Genomic DNA, 13,821 nt, shown 5'->3' on the forward strand with positions numbered 1-13,821 from the left:
TCCTATAAGACTGTGGAGGTGAAGAGCTACGAACACAGCTGTAATGTCTGTAAGGCAGCAGGAGGGGGCGGTAGAGGCCAAGAGAAGAGCAACTAAGTCAGAGAAGCAACCTCAAAATCATTTTAAGGTGGTGTGTGTGAAAAAAAGCATGCTTCCAAGTGTGTGTGTGTGTGTGTGTGTGTGTGTGTGTGTGTGTGTGTGTGTGTGTGTGTGTGTGTGTGTGTGTGTGTGTGTAAGCATGTTTCGAAGTGTGTGTTTGTGAGAGAAAGAGTGTGTGTGTGTGTGTGTGTGCGTGTGTGTGTGTGTGTGTGTGTATGTGTGTGTGTGTGCACGTGTGAGAGAGAAAGAGAGAGAGAAAGACCTCTGTCAGCAGGCCAGTCCCTGAAGATCTGCAGTGGACACTCAGAATCGTCCAGAATCACCTCCTTGCCCGACTTATCATCTTGCTGCGAAGAAAACACAGAAAACAAATCAGTCACCCAATTCTACCAGTGACTGTATGCTACTCTCGGAGTCTGCCAATGTAGATTGTCTCTCAGTGTATGAACAAACATTTAAGTTAAATAATGTGTCTAAAAGATACCAATATTTAAAGATAAAGAGTCTTAGTTAACAATTAATTTAATGTGTCCTGATTTGATTAGAAAACAAAATATGACTAAACTTAATTCAATGCATTAGGTTGTCTGAAATATACAGTGTACACTGGATATAAATGGAGATGACTCAAATTTTTAAGTTGTCATGATGAGTCATTATAAACAGTATGAACAGGTTTTGAGAACAAAGACCAGATATGTAGGTTCTCCCTCCCTAATGAAATGATGCTGTAAATATTGCAGTTCTGCATTTCCCTGTGCTTTAGTCTCTTCAGCCAATTGCTACTGACTATCAACAGTGTGTGTGTGTGTGTGCGCGCGTGTGTGAGACTGTGGGTGCGAGCGTGTGTGTAGTCCCAGGAGTGTCTTCCTCTGTATTGGCTGTGGCAACAGCAGTTATTTCATATGATTGGCCATAGCCAGAGTGCATCCGAGAGGATAGATATGGGAGAGGCTGTGGAGAGGGCAGCCAAGTTCACCGTCACGGCCACGCATACACACACCAAAAGACAGACACATACAAACGCAGACATAGAGCATCTGCTGCTGCTACAGCACTCAGTCTGAAAGCAATTGCATTCCTCCCAAAGGTTTTAGTGCCAAGCAGCATTCTGTTTCAATCTGCCAGTCTGGTGAAGAGTTTGTGCGTTGTGTGTGTGTGTGTGTGCGCGTGTGTGTGTCCTTGGCTGTCCTCTGCAAAGAGGCTCTCAGAAGGAAGATGGATGATGGAGATGTGTTTATTGATGACACAGGAAGATAGAGGTTGTGTTTAGCGGGAGTAGGTGTTAAGAAGTGGGCAGTGGTCGGCAGTACACTCCCTTTTGAATTTGTTGCATGTCAAATCATGACGAATAAGGTGCTGTGACCAAATAGATATACTCAATGGGAGTCAACATCTGCTGAAGAGTATCCACTGCTGCTGGAGGAGCTTGCAAATCCCCCAAAAAACTTTCCGAAAGCCAAGTTTTCCTAAAAGTAGTTTAACTCGTACGGGAACGGAACAAACTTGATGGTTTTGGTTTGTACTATGGTGAAGGAGGTGTTTTTTTTATTTTTTATGAGTTGAAGGAGCTGCAGTGAGATGGACGAGCGGTTTGTACCCAGGCGATGCAGTAGTCTCCGGGGTTCTCCTTCTCCAGCCCGTACTTCTCCAGCGCCTCCACCACGGCAAAGTCAGCCGCGTCTCTCGTGGAGAGCAGGATGGTCTTATATGGGATGTTGGGCTTCAGACTGTCGGCGTATATCCGCAAAGTGCCTCCTGCAGGAAAGAACCAAACACATATTTTGTTAGTAATTGCATCCTTCTGATAAAATGCCCATGCTGCTTGATGCACTCTACGACTGCGGGGGAAAAGGCTGTGTGACAGCAGGGTAAAGCGGTGAAAACATTGTAAATATAGCACACACACGTGAGCTTTTTTAATTTTTTTAGGTAGCTTATATACATTTTGCTGGCCACGTGTCGACTGCCTTGAGGTAATACACCGACGCCGGATAATAATTTGTCTTCCTTAGCTCCAACACCATCCACGCCAATCAATAATGGTAATGATCGGTTCTTCAGGGAAACATCCATCTCCACCCCCCGGACATATAAACCACCATGTTTCTGTGCAGGCATACTGACGTGAACGTATGACATGAATACACAGAACAGGAAGCTTTGAGTGTTAAATTACATTTTTTCGTCAAGAAAAATGGAACTTGCGGACAGAGGGAGAGTTACTGTAGCGCTCATAAAAGATATTTAACGTACCGCACTTTCATTCGGAGACACGCGTAGCCGTGTGACCGTGATGTGTCAACTAGAAATGATCGCCTTCGCAAAACCCACATGGGAGCCATTCAGCAAAGCAGAGCGGGGTTTCGAGAAGCATTATATAAAACAAGCTTGTTTAAAATAGCAGTTACCGCTGGGACAACATCATTATCTAACTACAAGCCACCCTGTCCCACCGTGTGTCTGTGTGGACAGTGGTTAAAGCAGTTTTTAGAGTCGGGTTGACTTGTCCATCTGTGTCTGGCAGAATGATTGGGTAGTGTGTGAGTCACCGGAGCAGCCAGTGTGTTCGTTTCATTCATTTAACGTGTGCATGTTTCTTTTGGTGTGGGTCAACGTAACCCTTTGGTCTTCTGTGGACCAGCCGGTGTAAACTGAATGATCGGTGAATGTACATTTGACTATTCTATTAAAAAATTCCCAACTTCCCCATGAGCACTACTGGTGGCGAATAAAGCTAAAGAACACCTCTACCAGCCACTTCTTTCAGGCCCTCCAGGCAGATCTCTCGAGCAGCGAACTGTGACGTTCGAGTCTCTTTGCAGACTTTGTCTGAGGTTCACGGTCGGGTTTTCTTGAAGTCACAAGAGGACATCGGAAGACGTTTCCGAAGCCAAACCGACTGAATCTTTTCATGATGTCATTGTCAGTCTGGGAGCAGGTTTTTAGATTTGGCCCCACGTGTCGGTTTCCTAAATCCTGATCAGTCTTTTTTGGCTCCTGCTGCTTTGAAGCATCCCAGTACTTTCCACCAACGTCGTGCTACATAATAAGGATGGTATTAGCTGGGTGCTACTTTCTTCTTTCCAGGTTCAGCACAGAGACTGATTTTAGTTAAGTCTTCTTACAACAGCATCAATCTCGTCCAAGCTTGTCTGCATTTTTCTGTTGCTACCTTTCATTAAGGACATCCCTACTCTGGTCAACTGTTCCTCCAACCCCTGGACATAACTGTCCGAATGAGCACACCGCCAATTATATACAAACATATCTGAGCTGTGGGCCGTTGATTTAAAGGTCTGGAACCAGGCCAAAGAGTTACATTTTTAGCCTCATCTAACAGAATATTTTTTACTCCTATTTGTCTCAGAATGCTTAAGTGCTCTTTTGTGTTGGCAGGCCATTATATGTCTTTAACTCGGCGGTGCTGCAGAGAAGGTTGTCCTTATAGCAAGTTCACCAATCTCTTGCAGAGAAGCTCTGGAGGAAAGGAATCACCGAGCTCTTAATCACTCCTTCGACTCCAACCGACGTGCCTGGGTGCTGCATCTGGGCACACAGCCAGCTGTAGGGAAAAGTGTTTTAAAACTCCCTCTATTCCATAATAAAGAATCCAATCAAGCTCCAGTGAAAGTTTCTTCATACCCTTATCTGGATCTATGGCTCGACACGGTTCTGTCTCAGAGGCGTACGGTGATGTCATTGGCTTGATTTTTTTTCTCCGACAGACATGTATGATTGGCTGATCAGAGCCCAAGCTGGGTTTGGAAGAAAATGTTCTCGATACACGTGTGTGTGTATATACTGTGTGTATATATATATATTTGTTCATGTCATAAGAAGCTCCACAAGCGGTTCAAGTACCTGAGTCGGGCCTCCCATCGCTGCTCATGAACTCCTGCATGCGTTTCTCCAGTTTCTGCTGGCGCCTCCTCTTCATTACCACCTCTGGGTTGGAGATTGTCCTGGTGAAGCTGGTCTCCGGCATGTCCTTGTAAACCTCTGCCGCCAGACGACTGTTTTCCCTTAACCATGGAACGAGGGAGACAAATGACGTGTGGGAGGTGACAGAATAAGTGAGGGGGAGGGGGTAAAAAGAAGATATATGGAGGAACAGAAAGGTCAAAGTTGATTCTTTCCTCTTTTGTAGTTGTCTGTGCTTTTCTTGGCATTATAAAAAATCTAAATATTCTCGCCAAGGGCTGAGATGATGTATAAGGGCAAGACAGAAAGATGGATGAGGGCGTGTCTTACCCATCCTCCCGGGGGAGCGCCTGCTCGTCTCCATCAGGGATTCGGGGAAACTCCTTCTCCCTCTTCTTTTCCTTCTTCTTCTCCTTCTTGGATAAAGTCCTCTTGAAGTTCTGGATCACGCCATCCTTCTCCTTCTCCGGACCATTACTCTGACTCTTCTGGTAGAGAGGGGAAGAAGAGTCAATGAGGTGCTCCAAGCAACTCCGAGGAGAAGCCGGCTTCAGTTCGTAATAACATACCCATTTCTGAATGTATAAATGAGGGAACAAACTGGAGGACAAGATGGGTGTTCCTCAATCATCAAGTCAAGTGTAATGAAGCGTTTTGGTTTAGTTTTAAACCTTATTTATAAACGTATGCAGTTTCTCATGCAGTTTTTTTTTTTTTCACAGACTAGACATCAAAACATGATCAAAATGAGGGAATTTAGAAATATACATATATAGTTTGTCATATATCTTCCACAATGGACTTCTCACTGTATTGCAAAATGGTCTCATCTGAATCAAATCAAACATTTCACTCGATTGTAACATCCCAACATGATGATCTGTGTTTTTTGTCCAATCTTCCTGATGAAGTACACAAAAATGTCTCCAAATACCAACAGGCGACGACAACAACAGAGAGCAGCCGACCTTAAGAAGGATGTCGTTCTCGTTCTTCAGGACGAATCGCCCTTCTCTGTCGTCTTTGTTCCAGTTCAGCTGAACAACTAGCGGCTTCTCGTCCAGGTCCAGCTGACGCTCTTCTAACAGACACAATCACAGACACAGCAGTTCATCTCAGAGTCAACGATGTCATATTATTATTACTCCCAACATAGAAACGTTGAATTTTTAAGATAGCTCTGTCTTATCCCCAGCTCACGGGACTCACCACCACTGACGTGGACCTCATACAGGGAGTATTTTGGCGAGGACAGCATCCTCATGTCGGGTCTGAACTTCTCGGCTAGAGTCTCGATGACGTCCTGCGTTGTCGCTGTGCTGGACACTCTGATGCACTTGGTGGCAAAGTTGCCGGCAACGCGGTCCTGAAAGTAGAACCGCATCACGCCGTGGAATTCCAAGTCCTGTTGAAGAGAAAGAGACAATGAGTTTATAATGTGTGTTTTACAAACTGTTAACCCGAAGCGGGTGGTTGCAGTGCAGAAATATATTTTACAGTGTGTTAATGTTTAAATGCATACAAAAACCTGGTCACTGTGACTATGTTTGGCATTAAAGAACACAACGTTTTCATGTCGCGTTTTCATGTCGAGCCAACAGATTAAAATGCTCCCTGACAATTATTCATAGATTGCAAAAAATAAATAAACTTAAAGCAATCATCAGCAACCAAGGACTGTGCAGTAAGGTTCCGCTCCCTTGACCGTCACGGGAGAACAGAAGCAACACTGGCTGAGAGCCAGGAAGTGCAGTGTGTCAGCAGGTTGTGTGACGACAAGAAAAGAGGGTTGTTTCATCATTCGTTAGCCTGCCGTTTGAACCTCTTTCACGTATTTTTGTGCACTGCTGCCGACTTCAATAACACCGTTTCCTAAAAAAGTGTTAATTCTCTGCAATATATTCAGAAACTTCCAGGTAATTATTCTAATTTACTTGGTTTTAAATGCAGCTTATTTTTGAGGAAGTTCTTATTTTCCCTATAATAATAATTACCCAAAAAAAACACAAGTTCTTTCCAGGAAACTTCCCTACTTCCTGGCTCATGAATAACGCACTACCCCTTATTGTGTTTTAGACTTCTCTCACGGTACTGGCCTAAGGAAACCTCTCTCTCTCTTACACAAACACACAATGCACAGGCTCAGGCCGTGCTGAATGTGAATCTGCAGGCTAAAATAGACACCCAGGGCTATCGACACTGTACGTGCATGTAGGTGCAAATTTATTGCCGACATGTTGACGTTTCACTTTGCACAGACTTCTACGATGAAACAAGAATGTCTTAAAAAAATACAAGCACACCCAGTCCTGATATAATCATATGTAACACGGTGCTGACACAGCATGTGTGTGCATTCGTCAAGGTTTCGTCGTTAAACTGGCCTCATATTTCATTGTAAAAAACTGTCTCAGAAAGCCTTAGATCTCCGAAGGAGCTTGTAGACATTACAAAGCGAGCATGTGCTCAAAACTAATAGGCGATATAATCTTGCTCTCGGCGATATAAAAGAAGAAAGAAAAGAAAACACTGAACCAGGACGGAAACGATCCTGTACCATCTCAGTGAAATCAAACTGGGTGCCAAAGTATCGCAGTAATATGGTAGCAACCGTGAGCAAAATAACGTAAACACAATAAAAATACGAGTGGAGACACGACAACCACAATATACAGCCTTGAAACTTGCATACAAATCTGTGCAAGAATCACGGAGGATTATGTAAATGGTATTCCCCTGGAGGATTTCAAAGTTATACTATAAATGAGTGTTTTCCTCAAGAAAAAGATGCACTTTAAGCTTTACGTTTCTTTAAGGACTGATTGCTTACAAACTTAATGAAATCCGTATCCATGATGTGAGATGGGGATGTTGTGCCTTCGGAAGTGGAAATCCCTCGACTGTGGTAACCTACAACGAAGGTATCTTTCCTGTCAGGATGCCAACGAAGCAGTTTTGAATTGTAAAGAGAGTCCTTTTTCAGGATCACAGCAAAATAGACAAACTGCTTGACGAGTGTGTGTGTGAGCAGCGTGACTTAAGGCAATGATTTACACAATATAACTAGATTAAAACTAAGAGGATGTGAGGACTGAAAAGAGAGGATTGCTGATGAAACTGTTTTCTTCTTCTTTCTTTCAAGGAAAGACAAAACATTCCCCTCTCTCCATCTCTTTCTCACCCGTTACATCCCCCCGTATTCCCTCCCACGTCTGATAGAGACACAGTCAGGCAGAGTGGAAACACTGAGCATAGTTTCGATAGGCAAGGGTGGGGTTGGGAATGTGTGTGTGAGTGTGTTGTGATTTACTGCTAGAATGTGGGTCATTGACGGTTGCCGTTGTCAAGCTTGCGCAACCATTGGTAACGGTTACTGTGGAGACACCCAGTTAAGAGCCAGTGGTGGATAATTAACAAACTGTCTGGTACAACCGCAGCCTTTTGGCCACTGGGAATGGACAAGAGCAACCACATGCCATTTAAGTCCAGTGCAGCGGTCCTTCTCCCCCCTGTGCCTCTAGGTTATTGTCTAAATACCAACACCCCCATGTTCACGGCCATGGTCCAGTTTTGCACCCACGTATTTGCAGACCACAGCAGGCTAATCCCTGAGATTGCACACCTCAACCCAATGGCACAATCCTACACTCCTATCCCTACAGAAAAATGGTCTGGTCTAACTTTCCTGCATGTCTAGGCCAAAGTCCAGGGCTAAACCACCATGTATCAAGGTCATGTTCCAAGCCTACACTCCCATACCTCAAGACGTCAACGCAATTGTCCGATTGAAAAGGAAATGCAAACTCATTTGCTGGAGCTCAAGTCCAATAGCTGTCATGTTGCCTCATACTTCCAAGAAGCTGCAGTAGCCTTCCTGAAGATGTTCATTACACTTTCAAACTCTCCCTATTTGTGTGGCTAACGCTCGCTTACCCATCAAAAAATAGATTTATTCAATCATTCAGCTGCATTCGGACTACAATGATTAGGTAAAACCTCTCAGTCTGTGCCACCATGACAATGTCTGCTGACAAGGCTGCTTGGGCGAATCATGGGAGTGGTAGTCTTGAAGTAGTAGTGGATAGATTATAAATGAAAAAGCTTACTACAACTACCACTTACAATGACTCCACGGCGTATTTGGTTGAATGCCACACATACAAAACCCAATAACAAATTTGATTATGAAAGGTTTGACGTGCTATAAAAAGACAATAACTCACTGAATGATACACAAGGTGCTGGGGCCTGGACAACATGACTATACCGCTTATATTTCTTAAATATATCTTGGCTTCATTTCACAATTAAAGCCTTAATGTTTCACAGTTTTTCAAAAAAGGGAAAAAATCGTACTTCATTATTTTTAAAAAGGGGCACAAGCCTGACCTCGGATGCCACATTTAGCGCATTCCTTCAAACTTATTTGAGCGTCTCAGCGAAATGTTCAAAATGTCATGCGGCAAAAACCAGAACAAACTGTTCAGTTGATCCTTTCTGCAGCTTTCACTCTAATAATCCCTAACAGCTTTTATTATTTCGCAAACGGCACACAGGCTGACAGGAAATGCTAATGCAGCAGTATGTCACCGAACACAACAGCAGCCTGGATAAGGCCCCGCTGCACGCCGTCTGTCACACACACACACAACTGAGGTTCAGGGAAGCATTTGATGTTGGACTACTTCTGTCACTGTGGGAATTGGGTTTATATAATGAGTAAATAGGCAGCGCACACACACACACACCTCTCAATGTAACATTAATTAACTAATGTGTATTACACCTATATTGTATGGTGTGTGTGTGTGTGTGTGTGTGTGTGTGTGCGTCGTAACCCTCCTTTGTACGCACGCATGAACAGAACGAGAAAGATACGCGAGCGATACCCGTGACTAAACTTGTGAGACCGGACTGTTTATGACACACATTAAGAACGGCACACGGTAAACAGATGTTATCATCTCAGATCAAACCTGAGACCAGGGAGGGAGACGGTGTGCGTTTCTGTTCATGCCGGTTTTAGTCACACGGTATATAAATCGCGGTAAATCGATTATCCGTGTACAGATACATTTATTGACAAACATCAACTTCCACCAATACAAAAAAATATGTTCTCATCTAAAAGATAAGATAATATGGTATACCTGGTACTGAAAATCCCATATCGAATCATCCATAGCAGACACTTCCCACGTTCCCTTTTATGGTCTCAAAAAAAACCTTTGATCTAGCACATGCCATTTCATCCGTAGAAGTGAATGTGTGAGAGACTCAGTGAAGAAAAAGTGCACCGCGTGAGAGATAACCCCCGACTTCAAAATCCCGCCAGCGTGCTCTCTGACTTACACCAGAGTCAAAGGTCACCCAGAGGAGAGGTCGAAGGTCACGCCTGTGTTAGTCTGAAAAAGTGAGTCAACTTCACCCTTTGGCTGTAAAAAAAAAAGACAAAATAGCGTGCGTGCGTGCGTGCGTGCGTGCGTGCGTGCGTGCGTGCGTGCGTGCGGTCAGATATATCTATGGATGCGTTAGGTTGTGTTATAAGTAACTTAATCTGTTAGGAATTCAACAACTGGATAAACCAAAGAAACAGACAGTTCAGTGAGGTTATTTTATCTAACGGGGTCGTGACATGAGGGAGATTATGGTCGTTAGTGGCCACACATGTGGGACTTCTCTCCGGGGCGATTCACGAACGAGGGGCAACATTGTAACCGAGCCTTGCAACCCCATCTCCAACCAATAGGAGAGCTGGGCAGTTGTCAAAGTCAGAGGTTGCACAACAAATGGCAAATAATGAAAACAATAAAACGCCAGCCTGTGGTAAAAAAAAATAAGGAAAAGTATGCTAGCTGCCAGAGTATGTTCTTTAGCAACCACCTCAATCCTTTGATATGCCTACAATTTATTAATAACAAAACAATTTTAATTGGATTGTCTCTATAACTATCATATTGCCAGAAATAATGTTTGTTTTATCAAAGAAATAGTTCAACAATATCACAACATAGCACAGCCTGTCGTGAGCTATTGCTTAAATATGTGCACGTCTATCAACATGACATAACATTACATACATACATAAACTGTGCGTTTAATCACTTTAATGCAGTTCCTCTTTATGAACGTCAAGTTCAGGTACCTTTGTAAAATGCAGCGAGGAAAAGCAGATGCGAGAAACTACATTAGGAAGCTGCTTACTTGCAAAAAGGGAAAATATTTATTTAAGCTTCAGATGTGCACACACGAGAAGGACAGCCTGCCCGAGGAGCAATAAGCTCAAAACCCATATTATGCCTCTCATCAGCCTGTTGTCTTAGATCCTTCCTAATGTTTGCCTTTTGCTCTGTGCACACTGCTGTTGACGCATCCTCGTCGGAAGCTTCAAGAAAATGTTTTTCGCGAGCCAGGCGTTTGTGCAGGTTGGTATTTATGGCGATTACAAAAAAGCAGAGGTATAATGTACTAGTGAAAAGAACAAAGAAACCCTGCTTGGAAGGAGAGTCCACTTGACAGACCAGAGCACTTCGTCACAAACAGTTATCACTTCAGAGTTATCCGTCACCATCTCCACACTCCCACGTCTGCGTCTCGCGAGTAAAAGCAGCAGAGCCTCCAGAGCTGCACACACAGACACAACTTTGTGTGTGTGTGTGTGTGTGTGTGTGTGTGTGTGTGTGTGTGTGTGTGTGTGTGTGTGTGTGTGTGTGTGTGTGTGTGTGTGTGTGTGTGTGTGTGTGTGTGTGTGTGTGTGTGTGTGTGTGTGTGTGTGTGTGTGTGTGTGTGTGTGTGTGTGTGTGTGTGTGTGTGTGTGTGTGTGTGTGTGTGTGTGTGCGTGCGTGCGTGCGTGCGTGCGTGCGTGCGTGCGTGCGTGCGTGCGTGCGTGCGTGCGTGCGTGCGTGCGTGCGTGCGTGCGTGCGTGCGTGCGTGCGTGCGTGCGTGCGTAAGTCAGGGAGGGCTCGAAGGGGGGGTTATCAGGTGTTTCAGGAAACTAACCAGAGCTCCATTTCCGAGCACGTAAACTACTTTCGGCCTCTGGTGTGACGCTTCTGTGCGGAGACCGAGCATCGCTGCGTGTCCGAGTGCTTTCTGGTCCAAAAATAAGACGTCGTTCAGTATTTAGAATGGAGGTGCAAACCACTGGGCTGGACAATAACTCAACAGCCCGGCTAACCGTCTTTCCAATAGTGTGGAGACGAACTCTGAGATCTAAATTATAGTTGCACGTCAATGATATAAACATTCTCAATCAAGTGCCGTTAATGTGAAATAAAACGTGGAACAAATATCTTAATGTTTAATCCTGTTGCGTCTTTAAATGAATATGCCATATGTGCAGCGCCTGAGTGTTCTGTGTGTAGCCAACATGACCAAATCAAATAGTATCTTTGACATACGAGTGGTTCTTCGTTACACATCTGCAACAGTATTTTCAACAGTGGGCCATAGTCTCGATCACCCTCGTGTTAACTCCTTCAGCAATAGACTTAAGACATTTATTTGAGTAAAAATATTGGATTGCATGTGGCATCAATTGCACTGAACTGCAGCCCCGACTTTCATTAAAGACAAATATTGGCAAACCAAAAAAAAAGGTTACACCCTAGTTTCCATGGAGACACTGAATACTTGAATTTGGATTTGGAGAAGGGAGGAGAGGGGCTTTCTGGATGATGGCTGTTTGAAAATGAGAATAGATTCCAGCTGCTGTGCGTCATCTTAGTCTCATACACACACACACACGCACACAAAACACACTCGCACACACACCTAATAAAATTAACTGAGTTCCTGAGTCAATATTGTTGCAGCCCCACCTGCAGTAACATGGGGGGATTCCTTCCCTGAGCCTGTGTGCAAGGTCAGCTGGGCCGAGGTTTTGAACTCGATGTTGGGAGGGGAAACTTATCCCACATCAGATCCCAGGGAAGGCGTTTCACACACACAGATACACCAACAGATGGAGATCAAATTAAAAGATGAGGAGGAGACCGGCGAAGACAAAGAATCCCATCGCATGAAGCGGGAGAATTACTTTACCTCTTGTTTTAAATAGCCAAAGGATGCCAGGCTTACGGCACATTATCCACAGTATCGGATGTCTAGGATTGCAGATGTACAATCAGAAACTCAAGTCCACTTCCTTTCTTAGATTTTAAAAAGGGTTGATGGCATGGCCTCAAGTAAAACAAAAGGCTGGAAACAAAAGCTATGGAAAAGTGTGGAAACACAGTTCAGTCTATCGTCAGGTTTTAGAATTTCCCTAAAACCATAAAAGACTTGTATTTAGAATGAAGAAAATTACTTTACTACAAGATATAAATGATTATGACATTAGTGTTTCATCAAATACTTTCACCTGAACAAACAAGATAATTGCGCTACTTTTGAGCATGAACACCAGAGAATTCCATTGTTCATCGTTTAAGTGGACGTCTACCTGGAGATTCATACAGTTGAAATGAAGCTGAGGATCGTACTTTAGCCACTCCCAGTCACCCTGGGTGCTTTGACCAAGGAAAGGGGACAAATATTAAAAACGTTACAACAAAGCAGTTGTGTCTTCTAACAACGTCTTAAAAGTTAGGACTGAAAATCATGACAGTGCCAATCTGTTGTTTCATTGACTATCCCAAATAACAAAAACAACCTGAGCCACCAGCAAAAACAAAAAGGGACGCAGCGGAGGCCTGTTGTCCTGCCTGAATGAAATGACTAAATGCACACATTTCCTCAGTGGCTTCAAAGAAAAGCCTCTTTGTTTCAGGTGAGTTTCTGCTCTGGTATCGAGCCGTCCAGTCACCAACCACCTCCCCCCTTCCATCCAGCTCACCCTGTCATCCTGACAGAGCAAGGCATTGCTCTGTCCCTGATTGCGTGTGTGCGTGTGTGCGTGTGTGCGTTACAATCAACTTTCACCTAAAAACACAGTGAAAGGGGTTAAAGTTCTCAGATGAAAAACAGAAAAACCTCACATGGACTACGCAGTAGAAGAGACCTGTAAATCACAATGTCGCCACATCCCAAAGCACACCCCGCTTTATCATCTTACTGTAAATGGGCCATAACCTAAAGAAAGAATAGGGATGCCCCCTCCCAGTCGATTAACTGACTAACTGGTTGTTTTGGGCTTCATCAAATAAGATTTTTTCTTCTTTTGCGCCGAATTACTTATTTCCATGTATGAGCAAACCTCTGGTAAACACAAGATTGAAAAAGGTACTAGATATGATATGATGGCGTTTGCTTGCTTGGATGTAGGAATTTATTATCCCAGACATCTGTACAAGAAGTGATGAGTTTCATTGATAACAGCTCAACACCGGTCAAAAGACAGTACACGGCGTAATTATGTTAGCGTGTAAATGTAATTAGTCATGTGTAAATGCAGCGTGGCCTGATTTTATGACAATAAAGACAGGAAAACATGGATTGTGCAATAACAGTAAACATCATCAACAGGGAGACCTCTTACTAAAATATGATACTACTCGAGTAATCCAAAAATATCAGCATAGGTATTTGTTTCAGCCGCGAAAAAAAGCATATCGGTTGAACTCTGGTTGAAACGTGTAAAAATAAGAGTCAGAAACTAACTGGATAATGAGTAAGCATTCGCTTCTGCTCCATTTACTCATATTTTCGCTCTTATTCTCAGTAACTACAAAAGGGAAGAGAGAGAGAGAGAGAGAGAGAGAGAGAGAGAGAGAGAGCATAGATACCAGAAAGGTCACACATGCTCCTGGGCTTGTTTGTGTGCATCCGAGTGTGTATGTATGTACAAGAAAGATCAAG

General features: G+C 43.7%; 1 protein-coding gene across 9 annotated transcripts in view; it reads right to left on the reverse strand.

Annotated features, from left to right (window-relative positions):
- The window catches only part of afdna (afadin, adherens junction formation factor a), a 76,848-nt gene that overhangs the window by 48,933 nt on the left and 14,094 nt on the right, over positions 1–13,821 (reverse strand). For 7 of the 9 annotated variants that reach the window (XM_034527161.1, XM_034527155.1, XM_034527157.1 and 4 more), the window contains exons 2-7: positions 5,233–5,428; positions 4,992–5,104; positions 4,354–4,511; positions 3,964–4,124; positions 1,700–1,857; positions 362–446 (exon numbers count right to left, since the gene is read on the reverse strand). In XM_034527161.1, coding sequence (XP_034383052.1) covers positions 362–446; positions 1,700–1,857; positions 3,964–4,124; positions 4,354–4,511; positions 4,992–5,104; positions 5,233–5,428 — 871 coding nt within the window. The remainder of the gene's footprint in view (positions 1–361; positions 447–1,699; positions 1,858–3,963; positions 4,125–4,353; positions 4,512–4,991; positions 5,105–5,232; positions 5,429–13,821) is intronic. The other 2 variants (XM_034527153.1, XM_034527154.1) reach the window with 2 other exon arrangements.

The sequence above is a fragment of the Cyclopterus lumpus genome, chromosome 24 (genome assembly GCF_009769545.1).
Source record: "Cyclopterus lumpus isolate fCycLum1 chromosome 24, fCycLum1.pri, whole genome shotgun sequence".
Lineage (NCBI taxonomy): Eukaryota > Metazoa > Chordata > Actinopteri > Perciformes > Cyclopteridae > Cyclopterus > Cyclopterus lumpus.